At 43.9% G+C, this 26,168-nt stretch overlaps 1 protein-coding gene across 1 annotated transcript in view; it reads right to left on the bottom strand.

Annotated features, from left to right (window-relative positions):
• Positions 1-3,553: 3,553 nt before the first annotated feature.
• The window catches only part of LOC115088256, a 30,143-nt gene continuing 7,528 nt past the window's right edge, over positions 3,554-26,168 (bottom strand). The window contains exon 2 of the mRNA XM_029596356.1: positions 3,554-11,870. Within this exon, the coding sequence (XP_029452216.1) occupies positions 3,652-8,676 (5,025 nt within the window). The 5' untranslated portion in view covers positions 8,677-11,870 and the 3' untranslated portion in view covers positions 3,554-3,651. The remainder of the gene's footprint in view (positions 11,871-26,168) is intronic.

Genomic DNA, 26,168 nt, shown 5'->3' with positions numbered 1-26,168 from the left:
CTCTGGAGGAGGCAGGTCTTTGGTTTTTGCCAGGTTATGAAGTATGCAGCAGGCTAGAAAGATCTCACAGACCTTAAGGGATTGTAGAGAAGGCATCCCCCAAATCTGTCCAGGCAATGGAAATGTGTTTTGAGTAGGCCAAAAGTTCTCTAGATGACTTCTCTAGTCTAGAAGTGGGACCTATTGTAGCAAACATGTGCAGCAGTCTGTGGGTTAGCAAGAAGGATCATTAGCTAGGTTTTGAGTGGATATCCTCTATCACCTGTATAGAAGAAGGCAGAGAAGAGCAGTTAGATATGCCTTTGAGTTGGTCAGTGAGGTAGTTTACCTGGCAGGGTTAGAGCAGTCTTTCTGAGCCAAAGCTGTCAGTCCATCTAGATATGAGAGAGACAATAAGAAGAGGTTAGCTAGTGAATGGTGGAAGTGATGTACATTCCTACCTAGAAGCAGTCATAAATTCCTGACTGTGAGAGAATATAAGCATCATGAGTTGATACCAGAAACCTTGGAACGATGTCCAGGATGATGCCCTTAACATTGAAGACCACCTGCATATTGAGGGAGTGGAAACCCTTGCGGTTGCAGTAGGTGGCCTTATTTCCCCTTGGTGCCCTTATAGGAACGTGAGTGCAATAAGTCACCTCCAAGACAAAAGCATGCTATTTGATAGAAATCAGTCATGATACATTGTTGTTGATGTCTGCTCCAGGGGAAGAATATATATTGATGTATTATGTGGAGCAACACTGCCAGGAACTGCTGTGCTCAATATAAGTGGAGGTGGCGTACTGGCTAATTCCAACCACCTAGAGGTGACTAGAAGTGCCAATGTTCAAAAATGCCAGGGCACTAGTGAACTTGATGTGATCTCTTCAGGCAGTAAGTTGCAGCTCCTTCTCTAACTGCTGGCATAGATACAGTATGGTTTCCTTTTGAACCTGAACCTATGCATGACTTGCTCCTCTGAAAAATCCAGAAACTGTACCCTAGTCCTGTATATTCTCTGTAAGGGGTACTTCCTCCTCTGTTCTCTCTCCATCCTCAGCTATTGCAACATTTTATCTCCACCATTGACCCAGTATGTCCCAGGAATACACATGCCCACCCCTCTGTATATCCCTTTATGTTCTAGTTAACCCTCAATCCCAGTTTCTCCCAGTATAAACCAGAATGTCCCAGTTACCACCCAGTATGGCCCAGTCTATCCCAGGTATACTCACTCCCACCCTCCTTTTTGACCCTATCCCAGGTATCCTCAATCCTACCCCACCCATATAACCTCTGTGTGTCCCGATAACCCCCTGTGTAATCCAGGTGTGTCCTAGTTTGGCCCTAGTAAGTCCCAGTCTATCCCTGGTTCACTCCCTCCTATCCTGTAGCCTGCTCCTGTGTCCACTCACCCACAGAAGCAACCTGCCAATCAACAAGTCCTGACTATCTGAATTACATTGCTGTCTTTTTGCTTTTGAAAACTGCTAAGGTAAGCAGAACTGTTTCTGTTTTATTTATTTGTAGTTAATAAAATGTTTATGAGAAAATAGCCAGAGCCAGCCTGTTTGTCCTCTGGCCCACCAGACATCACTCACAGTGTCACACCTGGATCTGCCACTGTTGGAAACAGGATGCTAGACTTGATGGAACCTTGGCCTGACCCAGTATGGCAGTTCTTATGTTCACATGTCATTCCAACCTAGGCCAAAGACATTTTAGTCCCAAACCTCAGAGTACTTTAAAAGTCATTGTTAAGAGCTTGAAACTAATCCAGGGCCATATAGGAAGCAAATGTAATTCCCTCAACAGAGGAGACACTCTCCCAATGAGGGATTTTAAAGATAGCTCTTGTAGTGGCATTTGAACCAGCTACATCTTATAAACCATCTTCTTTGGGAGACCTAATAGTATGTCATTACAATAATCAATTTGACTATTAACCAAAAATATGAATTGCATTCCTTAACAAAGACAAAAGAAGATAAGGTTGCAACCAATGAACACACTTCAGCTTACAAAATGCTCTCTTTACCACTGACTAATATGAAGCTCAAAACAGAGCAAAATCCTTAGTCATTTCCAAGTTTGTACTTGATGACTGCAGATGGCAGGGACACCTGTCTATCACAGGGGACAAGGACTTTTTAGAATCTTTGGAATACCAAACCATAAAACCTCCATTTTAGTGGCGTTCATCGTAAGATAACTCAGCTTCATCCACCCTGCAATATCAGCCAGACAATTATTAAAGGCTAACACAACCAAAGAATGATATCCTCGAAAAGAACAAAGAATCTGAATACCATCAGTGTAAATATAAAATATAAACCAGATTTTTGGATCATATCCTGAAGGAGATGCATAAAGATCCACAAACTAGTTTTCTCACATTGGACAGCTGTTCCCAAATTGAATCCTATACTATCAGATAAGAAAAAGATAATAACCACTTCTTTAAGATACCCTTAGGGGTAGATTTTAAAAGGTGCGCGCGCGTCCATGTGTGCACACTTCCTGGCGCTTGCACATGGATGTGCCGATTTTATAATGTGCACGCCAGCACGCACATGTTTTAAAATCTGGGGGCCGCATGCACATACGCGTCGGATGTGATAATCTGCGGGCACGCGTGCAGGGAGGCCTAATTTTATAAAGGTATGCGCGGTGATGAGATCGGGCCTCTCCCAGTTCCCTAACCCCCTGCCTAACCTTCCTTCTCCTCTCCTCCCCACCCCCTAAACCTAAGCTACCTTACCTTTTTTTTTTTTTTTATTTTGTAAGTTGATGCTCCTCCGGAGCAGAAGCAACTTGCGCACACCGGCCAACTGCTGGCGCGCGCTTCCCTGGCACAGCAGCAAATGGCCACTGTACAGGCCACCTCCAGTCCCGCACCTCCCCGCCCCTTTGAAAATGTGCACGGTGCACGCAAGGCCCAGCCACGCACGTAACCCCCATTTTTTTTACGCGTGTGATCCATTTAAAATTCACCCGTATATCCTTAACTGTTGAACTTGTTTCAAAAGAATACTGGGATCTACCAAGCAGAACATGGATGATAAGGCCAACATAACCTAAAAAAAGGCAGAAAACCGTCATCCAGTAATCTCTCCACCTCATCCGACAACGATATTGAGAGAGTCTCAGAACTAATCCCCGCCCTGAAGACTGATTGCTGCTGGTGTAAACTATCTGATTCCTCAAAAAAAAAAATCATGGACTTGAGATGTCACCACCTGCTCAATAATATTAGACAAGGAAGGCAGGTTTGACACCAGCTGGTAATTCTCACAACATGAAGACTCCAGAGAGGATGTCTTCAAAACAGGCCATACCAATGATTGCTTCAAAGAGAAAAAATAGAGAGAAAAGAGACAAAAACAGGAGGCAGCTTCTAAAATGCAAGAAAATACCTACAGTACCTGAATGTAATCCACTTTGAAGCACTGAAAAAGTGCAAAAAGCGGAATATAAAGCTAAATAAATAAAATAAAATAAATAAAATTAAGGCATCAAATATAGAACAAAGATTACTTTTTTCTTAAATTTATTGAGCAGTCTCATTTATATTGTTAATTTATCATATTTTCAAAATAAATATATATTCTTTTTTTAAGTAATTATTTTGATTTAGTCACTTTACTATCAATAGCAGCAGATCTTTTATTTATTTTCTTTGAGCAGTTTGGACAGAGGCTGCTTGAAGGAAGTGATCAGTTTTTGAAGCACCATTACTGTACGCGTCAGGGTGTCTAGTTTTCCTTTGCTATCTGCTGAATTTGACCGAGATGTGATGTGATCCTCAGGCTTACTCCAAGCTTGCACAGTTTTTGCCTTGCTCTTCCTATTTCGATCTTTGATCAGCATGGTCCTGGACAGAGCATTCTTCGACTTGATGCTCTCAGTTTCTGGACACAAGACAGTAGTTTCTTTATCTTTTTTCTGTCGAGAGGACTCTGCAAATGGGGATTGTGGATACAAGGTGATCTCTTTATTCTTGCTGCCCTGAGATTTTCTTTTGTGCTCTGCCATTTGCTTTATAGCCTGCTCCTTAGGTCCTTCACAGGTCACTTCTTCCTGGTGGTTCTTGAGCTTGTATTGTCCATGACTGCTATGGTCTAGGGTCTGCGAAACTTTATTTGAAGACTCATATTTTGGTTTCATAGTTCCATATTTTAAAACCATTGACAAACTATGATATTTTTTATGGAAGGGTTTTTGTATCATGCTGGAGAAAGGCTGGATTTCTGGGCCTTCACCTTTCTTTGGTTTGATGTTAGGAAGCTCCTTTTCAGAAGCTTCCCTTATTTTTCTTTCCTCTTGTGTCTTGTTAATGGGCTCTGCCCCATCAATTAATTTACCTTGGATTTTATGTCTTAATTTTTTCCTTACTCTGCAGGCATGATCTCTTGCCCTCTGGGTCAACATCTGTTGGTAAATGTTGCAAGACTCCAAGACACAAAGTGGTTTCAGCAGCCTGTCCATGATGATTTTCTTTTTGAGGTGTTTTTGGAGACGCTCCTTTAATTTGCGTGGATAGGTATAGACACTCTCCGTAATGACTGATCCCTGAATAAAAGGAATGGCTGCATCAAGACTTTTCCATGCAACATGTTTTGTTCCATCATGAGACTGAACCTCATCAACATGCAAAGCAGAGAGATTAGTTTCAGCCGTTTTCCTTATCCTGTGGGGTCTGTTATGCAGCTGGAAGTTGTTTTTCACATGGATTTCCAGTCTGTTTGTGTTGCCGCTTTCTAAGTTTCTCAAGTCTGGGCACTGGATAGGCTGAGGAACAACATATTTTGCTGTCTCCCTCTTTATACAGGGTAAATAGGAGGGGATACTAAACAAGGTGCTGGGGATTTCAGGACTTGGGTAAGGAGTGCCCATGTTTTTTGTAAGTACTAGTTCCTTAAATTTAATGTCCAGGTCATGAATGATTTGGATTTTATTTTGAGTATACAACTTTACTGGCTCAGTTTTTGAATGCTTACCATTTGCTTTGGTAGATGGGCTCCTTTTGTGCTTAGACATCTGGCAAACTGAGATATCCTCATTCTCTAGTGATATGTTGGAGTTCAATTTAATGACGTTTTTCAGTTGTAGTCCACATTGGCGCACAGATTTTAGTGATTTCAACAATTCCTGACTGTGCTGGAAATGCAATGGTTTGGTTTCAGTTCTATTTTCCTCTGACTGTACTGATGCTGGGGATTCTGAAACACCTGGAAAACCTGTTCTGCATAAGAGGAAGCAAACACTATTAGTCATCTTTAACTCAATGTCAGAGTTTTGTTTATTTATGGGCGGGGTGAGAGGAATAAACCTTCTCATAGAATCCAGGACCTCCAGAGGAGGTTCAGATTGTTTCTGCAGTATCATATTCCTCATGTGACTCTCCAAGAGATTTAGAGTATTTTCCCTGACAAAACACATCTCATTCACCAAAGGCAGCACCTTTATCTCCGACTCTTTCACATTAATGAGTTGGGGAGGTGGTGGCCTAAATACCAGCAAGGATTTCTGAAGCATAATTGGTAGTCCTTGTTCAGTCTGAAGGCTTTTCTTCCCAATATGCCACTCCAGGCTCTCTCTGACCGTGGGCTCAACACAACAGGTCTCTGGGTCCATGAAATCAATTTCTGACCCACTCACTTTAATTGATGGGAACAGGGTTAAAGCTTCTGGGATTATTTTTCTCAAAGAAGTTGCGTACTGTGTAGGAAGACCCCAGCAAAACTTTAGATGTTTCTGTTTTAAGTTCATTTCTATCATGTTTATTTCATTTTGCCCCATGTAGGGGAAGTCTCTCTTTATAGGTACAGTCATTTGATCATTAGAGCATATTGTTTTGGGGAGAAAGCCTTTTTCTTCCAAATTAGCATATTTGTGAGATGTTTTCACCAATGGAGGTATTACATCCAGCTTTAATTCCAGGTTTTTCTTAGCTAAGTGCACTTCTAAGCTTTTCTTCTCTTTACCTCTAAGATTGTTGTGAACATATACAGGTTGGGGACTGATTCTTGTACTTATTCCAAAGTATAAGGTTTTTGCTTGTGTTCTTAGTGTCCTACTGGATAGCTGTAAACTTCTTTGGCTTGGCCTTACTAACAAAGCTTTGTTCTCTTTGCTCCCGTGCTTGGGAAAAGTCAGATCAGTCTCAGGTGGTGGACGAGACGCAAACATCCTCAAGGAAGCTATTATTTTCTTTGGGAGTCCAAATTTTTGGTGAATGATTTTCCTTTTCAGGTCGTATTCAAAATGTTTTAGCAGGTCTTTGTCTACAAAGGGCGCGTCTTCTCTGATGATGAGCACCGTGTTTTCAGAACGTGGCTTTTTCTTCAGCTGTGCACGCACTGGAAATGGTGGCATGAATGCTGAAAGTGATTTCTGGATGAAGACTGGTAGGGTCCATTTATGCCGCAACCTTTTCCTCATAACGTGTAATTCTAGACTCTTTCTTATTGGACTAGACAAGAAGCTAGTTGGCTCCCCGGTGATTTCAATCACAGCCTCCTTGGCTCTGACAGGGAAAAGCAGAGGAGGGCTTTTAGGTATTACACTCTGCATTGACTCTGTGTAAAGAGTGGGAATCCCCCAAAGAAATGTGAAATGTTTGTGTTTCACATTTAACTGAATTTGATCCACCACATTTCGTTCCATGAATGGCAGGAATCTAACTCTTAGCTTGTTATAACTATGGCCTGGAAGAATCTCTTTGGGTAGGAAATACTTTTTGAAAGGAAACACCATTTTCGAAGATTTTTTTACTGGCAAAGGAATCATTTTCATCTCATTTTCTATAGACTTTTTGGTCAGATGTACCAGAAGTAGATGCTCCTGATAGTGTGTCACCTGGCCAGTCATGGAATTGGGGAATGAGGAAAGGCAGCTTGCAGCCTCTCTGCGCAGCTTTGGGTTCAGCATTTCTGTTCCTTCTCTTCTAGGAAGGTCCTGTGCTCCTACACATTTTTTCTCTTGTAGAACGCACCTGATTATTCCGCCCTTCTTCACATGAGGACGCGGCAAAGCATCGCTTGCGGAAAACGGAGGGGGCACAAATCTTTTCCAGCGATCTTTTCTGAGGGGACATCCAGACTGTTGCTGAATTTGTGTTCTTACGTGGAAGTCCAGGCGCTCGATTGCCTCCTTGCTGATAATAGTCATTCCATCTGTCAAGCTGCCGCCTAGTGCTGCCTCCTTTTTCTCTTCTCTCTCAGATTTAGGGGATACTGGCAATGACAGCACAAAGAGCTTGCGTGATTCCGGTACTGCAGAGGGTAACCCCCCCTCACGCAGCAGCTCTTGCCTTTGGAGCCTCTGCTTCAAGCTCTTTCTAATCTTCTGCTTCACGGAAGGTTTTCCTCTTACAGAGCATTCGGTTCTGCTGGCTTTCGTTGTGACTGAGGAAGGCAGAGCCAAGGCTCTGGGCATCATGCTTGCCAAGGATTCGGTGTAAAGGGTTGGGAGACCCCAGAGACACACAAGATGTTTATACGCGATATTGACTTGAATATTTTCTACTGCACTCTTTTTCATGAAGGGCGGGACGTTGAGTCTGAGTATAGGAGCTCTGGAAGGAAACACCCACTTGGGGAGACTCCGGGTCATGGTATGGTAAGATGTTTGCTGAGAGTATTCTACCATCCGTGGCATTGCTCTCAGTTTTAATTCTAAACATTTCTTGGCTAGATGAAGATGCAGTTTCTGTGTGAATGTCAACTTTGTCAAAGACTCTGTATAATATGTAGGAAGTCCTTTGAGAAATGTTAAATACTTGAATTTGATGTTATTGGTTATACAGGCTAGAGCACTTTGCTCCATGTATAGCAGGAACTTACTTCTAAGTCTTGGGCACTTTGCCCCACAACAAATCAGTTTGGGTAGTGAATATGTGGTCCTTAGTGTCCTTAAAGTCATTTCTGTGGATGCATTTACCATGGAAGGAAGCATATCAAATTTAATTTCTTTGTCTTTCTTTGCTAAGTGGTAGTGTAGTTTCTCCCTCTCTTCTGGTTTAAGGCTGTAGGGAGCAAATCTATGTATGCCCATAACTCTTTTATCATAGGGTAATGTAGGCACCATGGAACTAGTGCTTTCTATTTCCAAAAGCCTATCAGAGTCTGTTATTTTTGGAGTCCGAGTTTGGAACTGATTAATCAGCAACCTCGTATGTTCTTCCTCCAGTACTGGAGTACTACATTGATATTGTGGTGTGGGTGACAATATCCCCACCCGATTCTGCATTCTTTGTGGAAGCCGATATTTCTGCTGCACTCTTTCATTTTTCACACACACCTCCAGCTGTTTGTTCATCTTCTTAGCCAAGACAAATATATCTTCTTTCTTGACAGAGATGCACATTTCCGGACTGAGGAGAGCTTCGGGTAGAGAGTCCTGGGGAAGTGACGGCATAAAAGTTCGGAATAATTGCTGCAGGGCAACTGAAAGAAGCAACTCCATCTGAATCTCAAAATCTTTCACAATTAGACCTGATGCATTCCTGTGTTCCAAACTGATTTTGATGAACATAGCTTTGTGCAGGAACAGTACTCTCTTTCTATCCCTTAAGTATTTGACATTAAGAATACCACATCTATCTTCAGTTTGAGATAAATTAGAGTACAGCATTTCAAAAAATTGTTTTTCTGATACTGTACCAGAAGACCCAGGACCAGGTGCCATTGCATTGCTAGAAAATAATCCACTAATTTCTGAAGAAAGAGGGAGAGGACTGCCTGAACAAAATATTTCCCTGGCATATTTGTGTGCTGCTATTCTCTGTTTGATATGTAACTCAAGTTGTTTTTAGTTTATTACTTATAAAAGACAGGTATTCACACGTGATAATAGTTTTCCCTTTCAACTCTGGAATGGCTTTGGTTTGATTATAGGGTGGAGCAGGTGGCATGAATGCTTGGAGAGATTCCTGAAATGAGATCAACGATCCCTGCTCTTGCAAGAGCCTTTTCTTCCTGGTGTGCCTTTCAAGATTCTCCTTCATTTTGTATTTCAAAATATGAGTTTCCATCTCCATTAACTCAATGGAAGCACTGCTCACCTTGATCATGAGAGGGAGTGGTAAAGCGTTTGGGATAATTTTTCTCAAGGACACTCCATACTGTGTGAGAAGTCCCCAAAGAAACATGAGGTGCTTGTGGTTTAGGTTCAGTTTGATATGGTCCAAAGCTTTCTTTTTCATGAACGGTAGGAACTTTCTGCGTTTCAGATTTCTCTTGCTCATGGGGATCTGTTTGGGAAGGCACTGACTGTTGATTAGGCAAACAGCTCCTAGGGACTTTCTTACCACCGAAGGCAGCACTGCCAGTTTGATTTCTAGACATTTCTTGGTTAGGTGTGTACCTAGGTTGCACCTGGCTTCTGAATTCATATGGATGGGAGTGGCTTTATGTACAAGGGTCATTCTCATTCTCTCTCTTAAGTATTGGGCTATTTGTACATTATACTTGTTTTGGATTTCAGGGGCCCAGCTAGAACAGGATATTCCAGTAATCTGCTTCCTTCGCACTGCAAAAGATGATTCAGGGATCTCCTTTCCAGTATGGTTACCCAGTGGTTCAGTAACTAGTGGTGCAAGAGAAAGAAAATTCTGTTTTGTGTGTAATATTTTGCCAGGATGTCTATATTTGTGCTGTAATATCCTTTTCTTGATATGGGATTCCAGGAGGAGTCTAGCTTTGTTACAAATGATGGGTATTTCTCCATTTACGATGATGATTTCTGCTTTCAGCTTTGGTGGGGTGTTGCGTTGGTCAAGTTCTGGAGCTGGTGATATGATTGTTGACAGGGAAGGTCTCCCAACTGTGGCTGGCAGTCCTGTCTTGCACTGCAGCTTTCTCTTGCTGATGTGCCTTTCTAGGTTCTTTCTAACTTTGGGATTTGGAAAAGGGGTTTTCCTTTCAGTGTACCCTATTGCATTTCCACTTTGTTTATTCACTGGAGGTGTAGGTAAGACTCCGAGGTTCAGCTTTATCAGAGATTTTGTATGTTGTGTAGGGAGTCCATGGAGATTCATTTGATATGTATAGTTTAGGTTGCTTGCTATAGAGTTTAAAGAACTTGCATCCATAAATGGCAGTAAACTACTTCTGAACTTAAGGTTTCTCTTGCCTTTAGGGATAAGGTTGGGGAGGGGTTGCTTGCTGGCTGGATAACTGGTATTCATGGATTTTGCTATCACTGAAGGCAGCATTTCCAGCTTGATTTCAAAACCTTTCTTTTTTATGTGAGTGTTCAGTTTACTCCTGTCTTCTGAGTTAATATGCATCGGTGTGGGTTGCTGTACAACAGTCATTGTCATCCTGCCCCTTGAGTACTGAGTGGGAAGGAGATTATCTCTGTCTTGTGTTTGAGGAATTTGCTTTCTTTGTACTCTAATCGAAGCAGCAGGAAGCCTTGACCCCACACCAGGATACAGAGGTTTATTAAGTCGCTGTGGAGCAGGGTGTACATGCTGTATGGGATACAGTATTTTGTTGAACTGTCCATATCTGTGATGCATTATTCTCTTTTTGACATTCAATTCAAGAAGTTTTCTAGCTTCATTACTAATAAGAGGTGCTTCCCCCACAGCAATAATTATTTCTATTTTTGGCTTTGAATGAGCATTATGTGTGACTAATGGCATTGACGGTCCAATATGTTTGTTGCTCACGTTCTTTTCTTTATAATCTACCACCTTTTTTCCTGGGTTTGGGGCAATAGAGCTTGGTTGCAGATTATTCTTAATCTGGAGTGTTAATTTTGGGAAAGATTCGTTATTCATGGAATGCACAATTTTCCAGGATTTCTTCACTCTGTATGGTATGGATTTGGTTTTAATTTCTAGGCTTTTCTTGGCCGAATGTACCTCTAATTGATCCACTAAAGCTTTATGTGAGACTACCTTGCATTTTCTTTCAAAAGTGTCTCGATCAGCCTCTTTTGGTTTCATTTCAGGGCTGTCTAGGGATTTTTCAGTTGAGGCAGGCAATCTGTTAAATGCTGACAGCTGGCCATACAGATTTTTCTTAAGTGAGGAGCTAGCTGAAACTTCGGAGGTCAACATCATATCCTCATTAAGGGAGTGAGCAGAAGATGATGAGGCTAAACATGATGCCCTGCTGATTGAAGCTATTGCTGGACTTGAACTTTCAGAGCTAGGACCCATAAGGGACGGCGTTGTAGACCTACTTGAAAACAAAGCTGTGAGATCACTGCTGTCTGAGCGGGTGTCGTCAGCACCCGGAGAATTAGTGAAAAGTAGCAATCCCGGATCCGAGTCCATGTCTGTATCCGAAATATCTTCAGGATTCACATCAGACAGCAAGAAGACAGAGGTCTCACTTTGTGTTTCACTTGACGTGGATCTTGTTCCTGATGGATGCCATGGATTTTGGTTGCATGTCTGCCTGTGATTGAGTGAAGACCTGTATGATTTCATAAGCAAGCTTGGGGTCTGCTTTCCTCGTCTGGCATATTTATGGTGACAACCTCTGGAAGATTTCCTGTGCAAGATATTCTTTTGAGCTAGTAGCTGAAGGTTGGTCTCAGATTGTATTTTAGGCGAAGAAAAGGCTGTTGACTCAAACAACGATTCAGAGCTTGTGGAGTAAAGGGCAGTATCCTCTTGAAACTCACATGTTGAAATCTGTGTCTTAACCTTAGTGAAAATCTTCTGTTTCTTTATACATGTGGAATTCTCGGAATCGTAGCTGTCCTTCCTGCTGTGGAGACATGGAAGTTCCCCAGCTGGGGAGACAGTAGTGCAGGCACTGCAGACTTTAGATCCACACTGCTGGCAGCAGCAATCCAGCTCCCATTTCCCTTCCACAATATTCTTTGCATGGTACAACAGCAGTTTGAGAGCATTCATCCCTCTGCAATGCAAATACCAACAATAAACAATAATGCACTTATGGGTGAATTTTCAAAACTATACATGCATCAATATCCTCTACTTGCATAATTCTGTAGTTTATGGAAGTTGAACATCTGTACACACATAGGTGCATAAAAAAGGGGCAGTCTAGAGGCTTTCCAAGGTGGGGACCAACACTCATGCACATAGATTTGCCAACTTACATCTTTTTACACCTGTCAATTATCTGATGTGATATTAAAGGTGTTTATTGTGTACAACTGACTGTGTGGGAGGTGAGGGTGAACTGGGTGGAGTTCAGGCCAAAGAACCAGGAAGGCCTCAATGACCTGGAGGACTGGGCGAACTGGTGGACTAACTGATAAACTAGTTAATTTAATTTATTCATGCATTTTAAAATTGGCTGACTTACGCAAGTAAGTCCTACTTTACTGTCGCACGTAGAATATACCTCCATATATTTTTTTTTTCAATTTAATCTTTATTATTTTTTTCAATGATTACATCATGAAAAACATTTACAAATATGTATCCCAATATTTAAAGCAAACTTTTTACAATCCAACTATAAATGTGTTTTTTGTTATGCTCCCCCAATTATGTACTATGTATATCACCACATCAATTGAAGAAATTAATATCTATGTGGTTCCATATATCTTACTTGGGACTACTACTAGATATTACATAAACCATAAATGGAGAAAGGAGATTTCTACTTTTACTCAAGGGCCCTTTACCTCTAAAATTTCAACATCAGATACTGATTTATCCAACAAGAATGTCTCTAGATGAACTGGATCCGTAAACCCACATTTTTTCCCTCTATAATTTATGTAACATAAACAAGGAAATTTTAAAAGAAAGTTGCCCCCAGAGCCACAACACGATGTTTTAATGCAAGGAAGGTTTTCCTCCTTGCTTGGGTGGCTCTGGTGACATCCGGGAAAATTTGGATCTTGTATCCACAAAAAGAGACATCCTTATAGGTGAAAAACTTTCTGAACAGCTTGTCCTTGTCCTGTTCTGATAGAAAGGCAATAAAGAGAGTAGCCCTATTCTCAATTATGTCCAGAGATTCCTCCAAGAAGGTTGATATACCCAAACTTGGAGGATTTTCCAAATCATTATTTTGAATATTTCTCTCTTTTTTTCTACTAAAATAATATATTTTAGATAGGTTAGGAAATTCTTCATCTTTATACATTAGTACCTCTCTAAGAAACTTTTTGAACATTTCTAGAGGGGAGAGCAAATGTGTTATTGGAAAATTCACCAATCTCAAATTTTTTGATCTCAATGAGTTTTCCATACGTTCTAATTCTTTATGCATATTCAAACTATTGTGCATAAATGTGTTTTCTGAGGATTGAACTAATTGCATTTTCTCCTTCAAATCATATATTTCTTTTTCACACTTTGAAACTCTTATCCCTTGCTCATTAATTTTCTCAGTATTAACATTTATCACAGTTGACAATGTTATTATCTAATTTTGAAATAATTTTCCACACATCAGATAGGGTAACATTATCTGGAGGAGTATCCATGATAATGCTACAAGAAAGAACTGGAATAGGATCAACAGGTAAAACATTAATTAAAGATTTCTCAATCCCTTGATTTCCTGCTCGGGTCACCAAGCTTACTTCCAAAGGATTAAGTCCTAACAGTTCTGTTGCCAGTTCAGTGGATGGACTCTTACTTGGCTGTGGTGGTAAAGCAGGTCCTTCTCCAGGACTAATGGAAGCTAACGATGAGCTTCCCATCACTTCCTCATTTGGATCAACCCTCTGCCTCACGACATGTTGACCCATTGGGCTGATGCTGACTTGAGGCACTGGTGATGACGTCAAAGTCCTTGCCTTTCTTTTCTTTCCCATCCAGAAAGATTAGTTTTGAAACAACAAATTCCTGGCTAAACACCCAAACTCACCCGGACTAAGCCGGACCAAGCCGCACATGCGGCTTAGGCGTCGCGCCGGCGGTGTCAAAGTGCCGCGCCATGGATAGTTTTAAAAACCATGGCCACACCCCTTCAGACGGGAGCAACGACATCCTTCTCTGCCACAGGTGTTGTAAAATTCCAGGGCTTCCTCTCAGGGGCGAGACCCTTGAGTCTCGGCAGATGGAACAGTGAAAGTCCTTTCCTATAGTGGTAGGTCTCAGGGAGAGGTGACCAACAGCCCACTCCTTCTCCTAATCTCTCCCCCCCATATATTTTTTAAATAGGTAAAGAATATGAGTTCAATATATATGGTTCCCTGTATGTGCCCAGATCAATCCAGACTCCAGGGTTTTGCCTCCCTGATAGCAGATGGAGACAGAGAAAGTTTTGCTGACACTGTACATAACCTAGAGTGCCCCCTGCCGTCCCTCAGTATTTCTCTGCCTCCAGCAGATGGTAGATGGTGTAAAACCTGCAGTCTGGAGTGTATATAAAAAAATAAAAAAAACAAGAAAAAAAAGAGAAGATATATCTCCAGTTCCTCCCAGGGGGTTGTTAGCTCTTTGTGGGGGCCATCCCTCCCCCTGGTTTGAGGCGGACGAGCAGGGAGTTGGTGACCCTTGATACAGCTTGCTCTGAAATTCTGTGGTGGTGTATATCTATTGGTCCAGATCCCTCATCCCCCATGAGGCAGCGTTGGTTCTGCTGGAGCTCTGTATTTCGGGTCCCGTCTGAGCAGGGAAGTATTGAATTTCTGTTCTGGGGCTAGTTATAGCAGTGGATGCAGTTTTAAAGCTTGTTTAAAAAAACAAACAAAAAAAAGCAAGCTAGAGTGACTGGGAAGCAGTTGAATTGTTGTGCCAATCACTCGGGGCCTTGACCGCTGCTTCAGAACTGGTCACCTGGGGGTTTCCTGAGGTGCAGGTAAATGGGGTGGCGATGGCGCACTGCTCGGGCTGTGGGGCAATGGCACGAGGCAGACAGTGCCATTTGTGTGCACACTGGCAGTCACACCTAAATTCAGATGGCTTGTATTCTGTGTACATCCCTAGTGGGGAAGGCACTTGGGGAGAGCCCAGCGCTGGACTGACGGCTAAATGAGCCTCAAGTGATGGGGTTTAGCACTGAGGCTTTCCCCATCAGCGTGGGAATAGCAGCCATTTTCAGTTTCCTGGCAATATCACAGCATCAGCGGGAGAGGCAGGGGCATCCCCTCCTTAATTATCACCAGCGTTTCCCTGTTCTGCGGAGGTGCAAAGAGGCACTTGCACCAAGGAGTCATCTCTGGCTCTGGTAGAGGTCTTCTGCCGGTGTTCATTTGCTTATGTGCAAAGCTTGTTTAGTGGAACAGGCAGTGGGGCATGCTGGTTCTTGACCCCAGTCCCCATGGATTCTTGGCTGATAAAGAGGCCTGAGCTTTTGAGAAGTTCTTCAGGCCTTTGGTGATTTTTGGTGACTGATGTTAAACGGATCCAGGCCTAGATGTGCTGAAGGTGCAGGCAGGCTTTGCTTAGCTGCGTGGTAGGCCACGGTGGCGGTTCTTTTCCTGCGCTTGTAGGTGTGTGCATACATTCTCACAACATGGAAGTGCGCAAAAGGCCATGGCCTAGCTTTGAGTGCTTTTACGTCTGTGACCTAGACTTAAGCACATATTTGCACAGGTACTTGAGCATGTATTTGCATAGGTACTTGTGCGCATAAGACCGCGACCTAGACTGAAGGCCGTATTTGCATGCGTCTTGGAGGGGTGCACACATACACCCGGGTGGCATTAGTGTGCGTGCAGGAGGCCACCTAGAGCCAAAGTTCAGGAGAGCTAGGCGCTGGGGATGAACAGGTCCAAGCCCCTTACTATCTGTGAGGCTTGCCGACTGAAAGCAATTCAGTCCTCACTCTTTCTTCGTTTGTGTCAACGCTGTTTAGATGCTCAAAGTGATTTGAATACTACAGGTTTTTCCTATGTTGGGATATCCTCTCGACCTATGGTGTGTCTCTGGAGGAGAGTGGAGTGGGAGGTGAGGCAATGGTCAGTTCTCTTCCCTTGTTCTCAATGGCAGAAACTTCCCAGAGAGAGCAAGGTTGAGCTTAGGGGCTCTGGTAAAGATCCATCCTGCTTCTCCTGGGCTGACTGTTTCCAGGGCCTGCAGATCTTTCTGAAGGGGTGCCCAGTGAAGGTGAAACAACCTACTATGTAGGGATTGTGAGCCTGGGCCTCCCATTTGTCAGTCATGGTGGGCAAACGACGCAGGGAGGCTGTCTCTGTTAATGTTCAAGGGGATGTGAGACATCAGAGGATTCCGATGGGGAATTGTTTTTCTCACCTCTAGAAGAGGGAGAAATTCCATCTGATTGGGAGCTGTATTGACTTTGCTCAGATTTTTTCTTTTTTTGCAGAGATGTCTTGTTGAGTTTGTTGGCTCAGACCCTGAACACGCTCGGTGTGGCTGAAGGTCAATTTAAGTTAAGCATCCTGTTTCTTTTCCCCCTGTATCCAGTTCAAGAGTTAATTGGTCTTTAGTGGAATACACTGGAGGCAAGTTTACAAAGGGGGAGAACCAATTTTCTTATATTCCATCTATTTTGTGGTTCTGGAAAAAAAAAAAAAGAGGAAGGGACGTTTCGGCCGATATACGATTTAAAGAAGGTAAATGTGGCTCTCAAGGTTCCCCTTTTCCACTTGGAGACACTGTGGTCAAACTCTGAGGTCCGTCATACATGGGAGAATTCTTGGCATCTCTTGACTTGACAGAGGGGTATCTGTACATAGCTATTTGTCCAGAGCACTAGAGATTCCTGAGGTTCATGGTCCTAAGGGCACATTTTCAGCTGACAGCTCTGCGTACCTTCACCAAGGTGATGATGGTGGTAGCAGCTACATTGCAAAAGGAGGGTGTGTTGGTGTGTTGCATCTGTCGGTCCTTGACGGCTTCGCCCCGTTTGCCTCACCTTATTCACGGCTCCTCCTGCTTACCTGGGAAAGATGGCTACCGCAGGGTCATCAAGCCGACCTCACTGGCGTCCCCAGAACGGCTATGGTGCAGCCTCCTGCCATTGCTCCTTCTAGGTACCTACTAGGGTGCGCGCACGCGTGCAACCCATGTCTTTGTACCACGTTTGGCGCGAACCTCGAGGACGTTCCCTCATGCTGACGTCACGCCATCCGGGTATATTACCTTCATTCATTTGCTAGCTCCCCGAGTTAGCAAGGACTCGAATCCGTTCCTGTCTACGCTACTCTGCCGCTTCCGTGCTGCCGCAGGAAGCTCTCTCTCTGCCCTTCGGGGTAACTGCTAACCTGGGTACCCGGTCCTCGGGGGCCCTCTGCTTTATTTCAGGTGCCTTACAGGGAACAGGTACTCACTCCTTGAGGGCCTGCTCTCCCTGCCTCGTTGCCTGTACATTCTACAACATACCTGGTGGAATCACATACCAACAGCTACATCTAGTGAGTACTCTAACTCTCAGTCTATCTCATCCACAGTATCTCCTCACTGGGAGACCTGCTGCGGAACCTCCTGATGTCATCAAGGAGAGAAGGGCTCCCTCTGCCGAGGTCCCTGAGAATACAACTACAGACTGCCTCACTACTGCCACCTCTGGTGGAGATCTTCAAGCTGTACAATAAAGAACTATCCTGTGTTTTGTGTGTACGAGTATAACCCAGTGCTGTCGCTCCTCACGGGGCTCCTCCCCGTGGGCGTGGTCATCTCCACAGCACCCAAGGATCCACAAAACACATGTTATCATACAGATTGCTAACTCCATGGATCCAGCTCAGCTCACTGCGGTATAGGCCATTCCAGGCCTGGCTCAGCGGCTCTCCAAACAGCAGACTGCGCTGGAAGGACTGACCGCTGCATTTAATCTACTGCACACACAGATGAACTCGCCTTCCACCTCAGGTAAAGAAGCTAAACTGTCTGAGGTGATGGTCAAGACTACCGTGCCTCTAGCAGCTCCCACCCACTTCTTGGGAGAAGTATGGAGATTCCGAGACTTCATTAACCAGTGTTGCATGCACTTTGCTTTACAACCAGGACACTTTCCCACAGCCTATGCCAAGACTACCTGCATTCTGTCATATCTAGACGGACGAGCATTGTCTTGGGCCTCTTCGCTGTGGGAGCGCAAGGATCCAATCCTTCATGACCTTGAAGGATTTCTTGAACTGTTTAAGTCAGTTTTCGATGATCCTGCCCAGTATACCATTGCAGGATCTTCTTTGGTTCACCTGAAGCAAGGGAACAAACCACTTGCTGACTTCGCTATCGAATTCAAGACACTGGTGTCTGAATTATCCTGGGACCCGAGATGCCTGAAGACCTTCTTCTTTGAAGGACTGAACCCTCGTCTGAAAGACGAATTCGCCTCTCGTGAGATGCCTGAGACCTTGGCTGAACCAGTAAAATTGGCAACAAGGATCGATCGCCGACTTCGCAATAAGGTTCAAGACTCCCAGAAGACCCTTCCTGAGCGAAGCTCGAGCTAAGTCCACACCCAGGCCTGCTCCTCCGGTCCCAGCAGCCAGCAAAGAAGAACCTATGCAGTTAGGCCGCAGCCATTTGACTTCAAAAGAGAGAAGAATGTGGAAGAAATTGGGGCTGTGTTTGTACTGTGGACAAGCTGGTCATGCTGTCCAAAATTGCCCTATATGTCCGGGAAAACTGGCAGACCTAAGTCCTGCGGGAGGACTCTTCTTGGGTCTCACCACTCCTTCTCTTCCGCTCTCTCTTCCTGTATCCTTGATCTGTGGACCTTTAGAGTACCAGACTCTTGCCCTAGTGGGCTCTGGGGCAGGAGGCAATTTCATTCTACAACGATTAGTGGATCACCTAAGGATCCCCACTTCCACCATGAAGCCTCCACTACTTCTTTCGTCCATCCATGGAGAGCCCCTACCAGGTGAAGTAACACTACGTACCGAACCAGTGTGTCTACGGACCGGTGCCCTCCATTCTGAGACCATCTCCTTCTTTGTTTTAGAGAAGGCCATGCACCCTATAGTACTGGGATTACCTTGGCTGCAGCAGCATATGCCTCAATTCAATTGGGCTACACTGGAACTGTCTAGATGGGGCCCAGACTGCCATGATAAATGCCTGATGGAGGTAGTTCTGTTACCCTGTATGCCTACTACCCCAGTGATGCCGGGGTTGCCGCCTCAATATGCATCTTTCCAAAATGTCTTTTCAAAAGAAGCTGCAGATGTACTTCCGCCTCACAGACCCTATGACTGTGCTATTAATCTAAAGCCTAATACGGAGCCACCTGTCCGTGGCAGAAAATAAAGCCATGTCCGAATATATTCAGGAGAATCTCCAAAAAGGCTTCATAAGACCATCCAAGTACCCTGCTGGCACAGGCTTTTTCTTTGTGGGCAAAAAGGATGTAACATTACATCCATGTATAGACTACAGGGGCCTCAATTAAATAACAATAAAGGATCGTTACCCCCTGCCTCTGATTTCAGAACTATTCGACAGACTACAAGGAGTTCAAATCTTTTCCAAACTGGATCTGAAAGGAGCCTACAATTTACTTCGCATTCGAGTTGGCGATGAGTGGAAGACAGCCTTCAACACTCGGGACGGCCACTTTGAGCATCTAGTGATGCTGATGACATACTGCTGTACTTCACTCAAGTGGAGAAATCTGTACCGAATTTTGTTGTCCTTGATAGAGAAATACAGTGCCCTTTCTGGATACAAAATTAACTGTATTAAATCCGTTTATTTTCCAAATGGTCCTGTTGTGGATTTTAAACATGTAGCGGGGAATTTTTCTTTGGCTACAGTAGGTTTGAAATATTTAAGAATATTGGTTTCTCCTAATCTTAATGATTTATATAAATTGAATTATCCAAAACTTTTTGACAAACTGTGTTTGGATTTGGGACGGTGGACTACTCTTCCTTTGTCCTTGTTTAGTAAGGCTTATTTGGTTAAAATGGTGGTGCTCCCTAGGTTGCTCTGTTTGTTCCAGCATTTTCCCTGTCCAGTCTCTAAAAAGGTTTTTCAAAAACTGAATAGTTCTATCTCTTCTTTTCTTTGGAAAGGCAAAGTTCTGTGCATTAAGCTGGCTACTCTGCAGCTGACTAAAAGTTGATCTCCCTGATTTATATCTTTATTATTTGTCCGCACAATTGCTTGGCATAAGTGGGTGATGTGGAGTTTTGGATGCTTCCTTCTGGCTATCACTGGAAAGATATCAGGTTGTTGATATGGAACTTAGTACTTTGTTGACATTTGCTCCTTCTTCTCCCTCTTATCAGAGGGAGGGTAGGTATAGCCCAATAATTTCTCATACTCATAATTTGGCAAATAGTTCATAAATTATTGAATTTACCAATGGAGGGTCCTTCTCCTATTTCCTCCTTGATCTATAACCTTTTATCTTTACCAACTATGGAGCCGATGCAATACTGGCACATGAAAAATGATTGAGCACCCGCTTTCCTAACACACGCCCACTCAACTCTTCTGGGTGCGATGCAATAGAGTAATGAGCTACTGCATAAAAAAGGCGCTAGGGGAAATTGACCATCCCTATTGCCTCCTCTGCATCGAGCGTCCAGGAGTCATTGCTGTGAGTGCAGGTTAGGAAAACAGATGCTCAATATGAGCGTCCATTTTCTCCAGCTGCTGGCACAAAAAACATACACAAGGTATATTGGGCGTCCAGCATTTTTTTCCAAGATTTTATTTTTTGTGTGGAGGCTTTCCTGTGGTTCTTCCTATTTTGTATTGCGACAATTCTAATAGGAGGAACCACAGAAAGCAGGATTTTTGATTTTTGGTAGAACCCTTGACTGCAGCATGCCTTAAGATCAGCTCCCGGGCTGGCATTAAATTTGCCATGTTACAATGGGCGCCATGTGGGAATTTTTTAAATCGGGTAGTAATAGTTAATAGACTCATCTGCATGGAATTTAGATGTGATGAGCGTTATTTGCTACATACTGGTTTGGACAAGCGTTTTTGGGTGCTGATCCCAGTAATGCTTCGGGTGTAAGTCTAGCATTTCCAAAATATGTGTCTAACTACACATTTAGCAGCGCACTGACCTGAGCACCCAATATTGCATCAGCCTGTATGTCTGTTGATGATAATAAATGGAAGATCAAGGGCTTAATATTTTTAGATCAGTTATGGGTTGGGCGACACAAACCTTTTATTTATTTATTTATCTATTTCTTTATTTATTTATTTGTTTAAATTCTTTTAATATACCGATGCTCAAGACCAAGTCTTATCGTACCGGTTTACAATAAACTAGGGGAGAACCAATTAACACAGAAAGCGAAAGTTACACTAAAACAGGGAATGTAGAACAAGGCCGTTAGAAGAGGAGGGATAGATTAAACAATTTCCAACTAGAGGGTAAAGTAAAATAAGCAGAGAGCAATTGCTTAAATAGTAAAACATATTCAGTTAACATAGAGGTGCAGATTTAACAAGTTATTTGGATGAGAAGTTTCTAGCATAACAGTTCCTTTGTGAGGGGGAAAGAGGATGCAACCGAGGGGTGATAGTCCGTGCAGGTTGCAGTAAGGCTTCTTCAGCGATATGCTTGAGCAAACAGCCAGGTTTTCAATTTTTTTCTGAAGGTCAGATGGCATTGTTCCTGGCATAGATCTGGGGGGAGTAAATTCCAGTGATGCGGTCCAGCGGTGGATAGTGCTCGTTTTTCAATGGAGTTGTGTATAGCAGATTTGCTAAGGGGCACCTGGAGGGAGCCTCTGTATGCAGATCTGGTTGGCCTTGATGAAGAGTGGAGTATGAGAGGGATGGTAAGTTGGAGTGAGGATTGCTGATAGATGGTTTTGTGAATGATGGTCAGTGTCTTGAAGAGTATTCTATAGTGGATGGGTAGCCAGTGTAGTATTTTTAGAATCAGTGTGATGTGGTCCATACGACGAGAGTTTGTAAGGAAACTCTATGAACTGAAACTCTATGTACTGAATATGGTATATTCCCTCATACTAAGTATATCAATTAACAATTGCATAGGGATCTAGTGGGTAGGGAGGAGAATGTTATGAATTTAAGACCACATATGGGATTGGAGTGGTTAGTTACAACTTTTATTTTTCGTACTAAAATGATTTCCCATTTATACATTTATTTACAAGATGGGATTAAAACGCTTGAAACTAGTTCAGCACTTATAAATGGAATTTAGATTTTTCTCTTACACTTGATGATTGGAGTGACCCCTGGCATGCTACTTTACGCCAATCTAGATGTAATAAATTTGGGAATTGATGTTTCATCTCCTACACAGAACATATAGGTACCCATTGTATTTTGCCAAATTTTGTGTGGCTAGTCCACTATGTCGGAGGTGGTGTGGTACACCAGCATCTTATCTACATATGTGGTGGGACTGCCCAATTGTAACTATTTTTGGTTGCAAGTGCAAGATACAATTTTGCTAAGCTCTAATTTTAGTATTCAACTTACTGCACCCTTTTGTTTATTGGGTCGATGGGAAGAAGATCCACTGACCAAGTGGACTCGGACACTTGTAGCACATTTAATACATGCTGCATGGATTGCCATCACATATTTTTGGAAATCGGTGCCTGAGTTTGTACACTGGTGGTGGGTGATTGCAGAAATTATGATTATGGAACCTATATCCCATGCCCTTCATGACAAATCAATGGGGGTCGAAACGGGAGGCCTCATGGTCTATTAATCAGCTAGAAACAAGAGCAGTGTGTTTTGCGTTGCTTGTATGTCTGCCATGGTTACGCAGCCATCCAGTAGGGATCCTATCAGATAATGTAATGATGGTGGCCTACATCAAACATTAAGGCAGAATCAAGAAACAGGAGGTGAATTGAGAGGCCTGAGAGTTGATTCTCTGGGCAGAAGAGGCCTGGGAGTTGATTCTCTGGGCAGAGCAGCACTTGGAGCAACTTGTGGCGTCTCACATCACTGGGGTGGACAACATTCAGGCAGATTTCCTCAGTTGGAGAAAGTTAGACCCCAGGGAACGGGAAATGTCAGAGGGAGCAATTTGTCTTATTCATGGAAGATGGGGTATCGCCATATGGACTTAATGGCAACCAAAGAGAACATGAAGGCATCACGGTTTTACAGACACTGAAGAGAACATGGTGTGGAAAGAATTGATGCTCTGGTTCTGCTGTGGACTTGAGGGATTCTTTACGTCTTACCTCCACGGCCTCTGGTGGACAAGGGATTATGGCAGGTAGAGAAACATCTAGGCAACATAATCCTGGTAGCTTCAAAGTGGCCACGACAAGCATGGTTCCATTTCCAATCAACATGGTCATAGATGGGCCACTGAAGTTTGGACATTGGTCGACTCTTCTCCACCAGAGCCCAATATATTCGGGTCAGGCGACTTACTTCTGTCTCATGACTTCACTTCTGAGAGGAGACGACTGAGATGGAGGGGATATTCTGAAGTAGTTATTTCCACCTTATTGCAAGCTAGGTGACCTTCTACATCCTTGGCATATGTGCAAATTTAGTGGGTCTTCGAGTACTGGTTTGCTGTTGATGGCATGTAGCCTCAGCCTGTTCAGGGTATAGTGTCGCATATTTTGGCTTTTCTACAGGAAGGTTCTGGTTAAGGGACTGGCCTTTAACTCTCTGAAATTCCAAGTAGCGACACTGGGCTATCTCCAGGGTAAGGTGCAAAGGTATCCGGATATTATACAGTTTCTTCATGAAGCTAAGAGCTTGCATCCTCAGGTGCGGAACATTTATCTTGGAATCTGAATCTAGACCTTAGAAGATTGTGTGAGGCTTGGTTTGAACCACTAAAGAGGGCTATATTTATGGAACTGACTCTTAAAGGTTGTTTCTTGGTGGCTATTTGTTCAGCCAGGAGAATCTGGGAGCTCCAGGCATTATTATCATGTTGAGATCCCTTCCTACAGATGTCTGATTCACAGGTATCTTTATGCATGGTGCCTTCTTTTCTGCCTCAGGTAGTCTCAGCGTTCCAACTTAGTCAGACAGTGGAACTTCCAGCTTTTCCAGATTTGGATTTCTCTATGCCCCAGGAGGGGGAGCTTAGTTAGATTTTTGATTGGGAGACATGCATTACTGAGGTATCTAAAAGGTCACTAATGATTTCCATAGATTGGATCACCTCTTTGCACTGGAGTGGTCCAAAGAAGGAGCATGCCTTGGTGCAGGCCTCTCCTGAATCTTCGACATGTTTCCAGATCCAAGTCTTCACTTTCTCGTTTGGAGTCTGCTTCGCTTTCGGCATGATCTGCAACTAGCCAAGGGCGGCTGTGTAGAGTGTGCTGCGGTGCAGTATGCACTCTTTACTAGTGCCTGAACCCTGAATCCTTGTCTGAGTCCTCCAAGTTCCACAAAACCTTGTCCAAGTCTTCCAAGTATCCTGGAACCTTGTCTAAGTCTTCCAAGTTCCACCTATCCTTGTCTGAGTCTTCCAGGTTCCTCGAGTTCTCATCTTAGTTTCCAAGTTCCTGAGTTCCATGTCGTCTTGTTCCTGCCCTCAGCCTCCGTCTGGCCTCTCACCCTCGTCATTCCCAAGTGGCGGGTCTGGAAGGGATACTGAGTGGCTGGAGGGCTGCTCTTGAGACCAGCATTGTGTTGGTGGGTCTCACCTGTGCGTGCAGGTCCAGTGGAGGGCTGAGCCTGCCTTGTTCCTGATGTTTCAAGTCTTGATCCTGGTCCAGCCTTGTTCCAGCTCCAGCCCGTGCCTGAACACTCTCACCTCCCATGGTGTGTGTCTTGGGGCTCCTTCCTGAGTCATGCCGTGGCCCAAGGGCACATTTAAAACTAATTGGAGAAAGTTATTTTTTACTCAACGCACAATTAAACTCTGAAATTTGTTGCCAGAGGATGTGGTTAGTGCAGTTAGTATAGCGGTGTTTAAAAAAGGATTGGATAAGTTCTTGGAGGAGAAGTTCATTACCTGCTATTAAGTTCACTTAGAGAATAGCCACTGCCATTAGCAACGGTAACATGGAATAGACTTAGTTTGTGGGTACTTGCCAGGTTCTTATGGCCTGGATTGGCCACTGTTGGAAACAGGATGCTGGGCTTGATGGACCCTTGGTCTGACCCAGTATGGCATTTTCTTATGTTCTTATAGGTAAGGCTTCTAAGGCTACAATTTGGCAGTGTCTAAAGGAAGAGATCGAGTCAACTTACATTTCTAAAAGGGTGCCTGGTGCCGGGGGTTTAGAGGCACACTCAACACATTCTCAGGCGATCTTCCTGGGCTGAGACACTCAGCATGAAATTTGCAGAGTGGCTACTGGGAAGTCGTTGCACACTTTTGTTAGGCATTATCGCTTGGATGTCAGGGCTCTGGCTTCCATATGTGGTTTGGTGAGAGTGTTCTTCGAGTGGAACTCTCCAGATCCCACCCAAGTGAAGGGGAGCTTAGGTACATCCCAGGAGTCTGGGCTGATCTGGGTACGGATAGAGAAAGTAAAATGTGTTCTTACCTACTAATTTTTGTTCCTGTAGAACCACAGATCAGTTCAGAGACCCAGCCATTTAGTTGGGTAGGTGTGGGGGGGAAAGTGTTGCGTCCGTCGCTGCTCGACGCCCTCACTCCGCCCTCCTTACCACTATGGCGACTCCCTCCGGGCCTGATGGATGGTTTGCTGCCGCGGCGTCTTCTTGCCATCTTCCTCCGGGGTCCCCGGAGCAGCACAACGCTGTGGATCCGCCATGTTCCTGATGACGTAGGGCATACGAGCGCTCCGAATAATGTACCAGCAAGGGCGCGAACCTCGGGAGCGTCACCCTCAACTGACATCATCCGCTTCCAATATATAAGGTCTCAGTATTTGCTAACGAATTGAGTTAGCAAGGATTCATCCAAGCTACTCTGCCTCCCTGGACTTATCAGGGGTACCCGCTCCTTGGGGGGCCTCGCTCTCTTTTCTCTATTTCAGATTGCCGATAGGAACCGGTACTCGCTCCTCGAGGGCCCATGTTCCTGAACACTCTGAAGATTCTCTACTGCCTGGAAGCTATCACTGATACAGACAATTGTGAGTTACCATCACTCTCTCAGAGCTTTCCCTGGACCCAGGTACTCGCTCCTCGAGGGCCTAACCCTTTCCAGCTACTGAGCTTTCTAAAGACCTTATATGAGATCTGTCATCCATCCAGTTCTGGCTATGAACACAGCATACCCTGTCTACTCACTATCTATAGTTTCTCTACAGCTCAGCAACCCTGGGATCGCTGTTCCAGTACCTGAGGGACTTCAGCCCTGCCGTACATATCAGCTCACTACTGCCACCTCTGGTGGTTCTACTAACCTGTCTAGTAAAATAATTATCTGTGTCTGTCTCCGTACTCAAGCCTAGCCGAT

This window comes from Rhinatrema bivittatum, chromosome 3 (genome assembly GCF_901001135.1).
Source record: "Rhinatrema bivittatum chromosome 3, aRhiBiv1.1, whole genome shotgun sequence".
NCBI classification, from domain to species: Eukaryota; Metazoa; Chordata; class Amphibia; order Gymnophiona; family Rhinatrematidae; genus Rhinatrema; species Rhinatrema bivittatum.
This window is presented reverse-complemented; position numbering and strand designations above follow the sequence as displayed.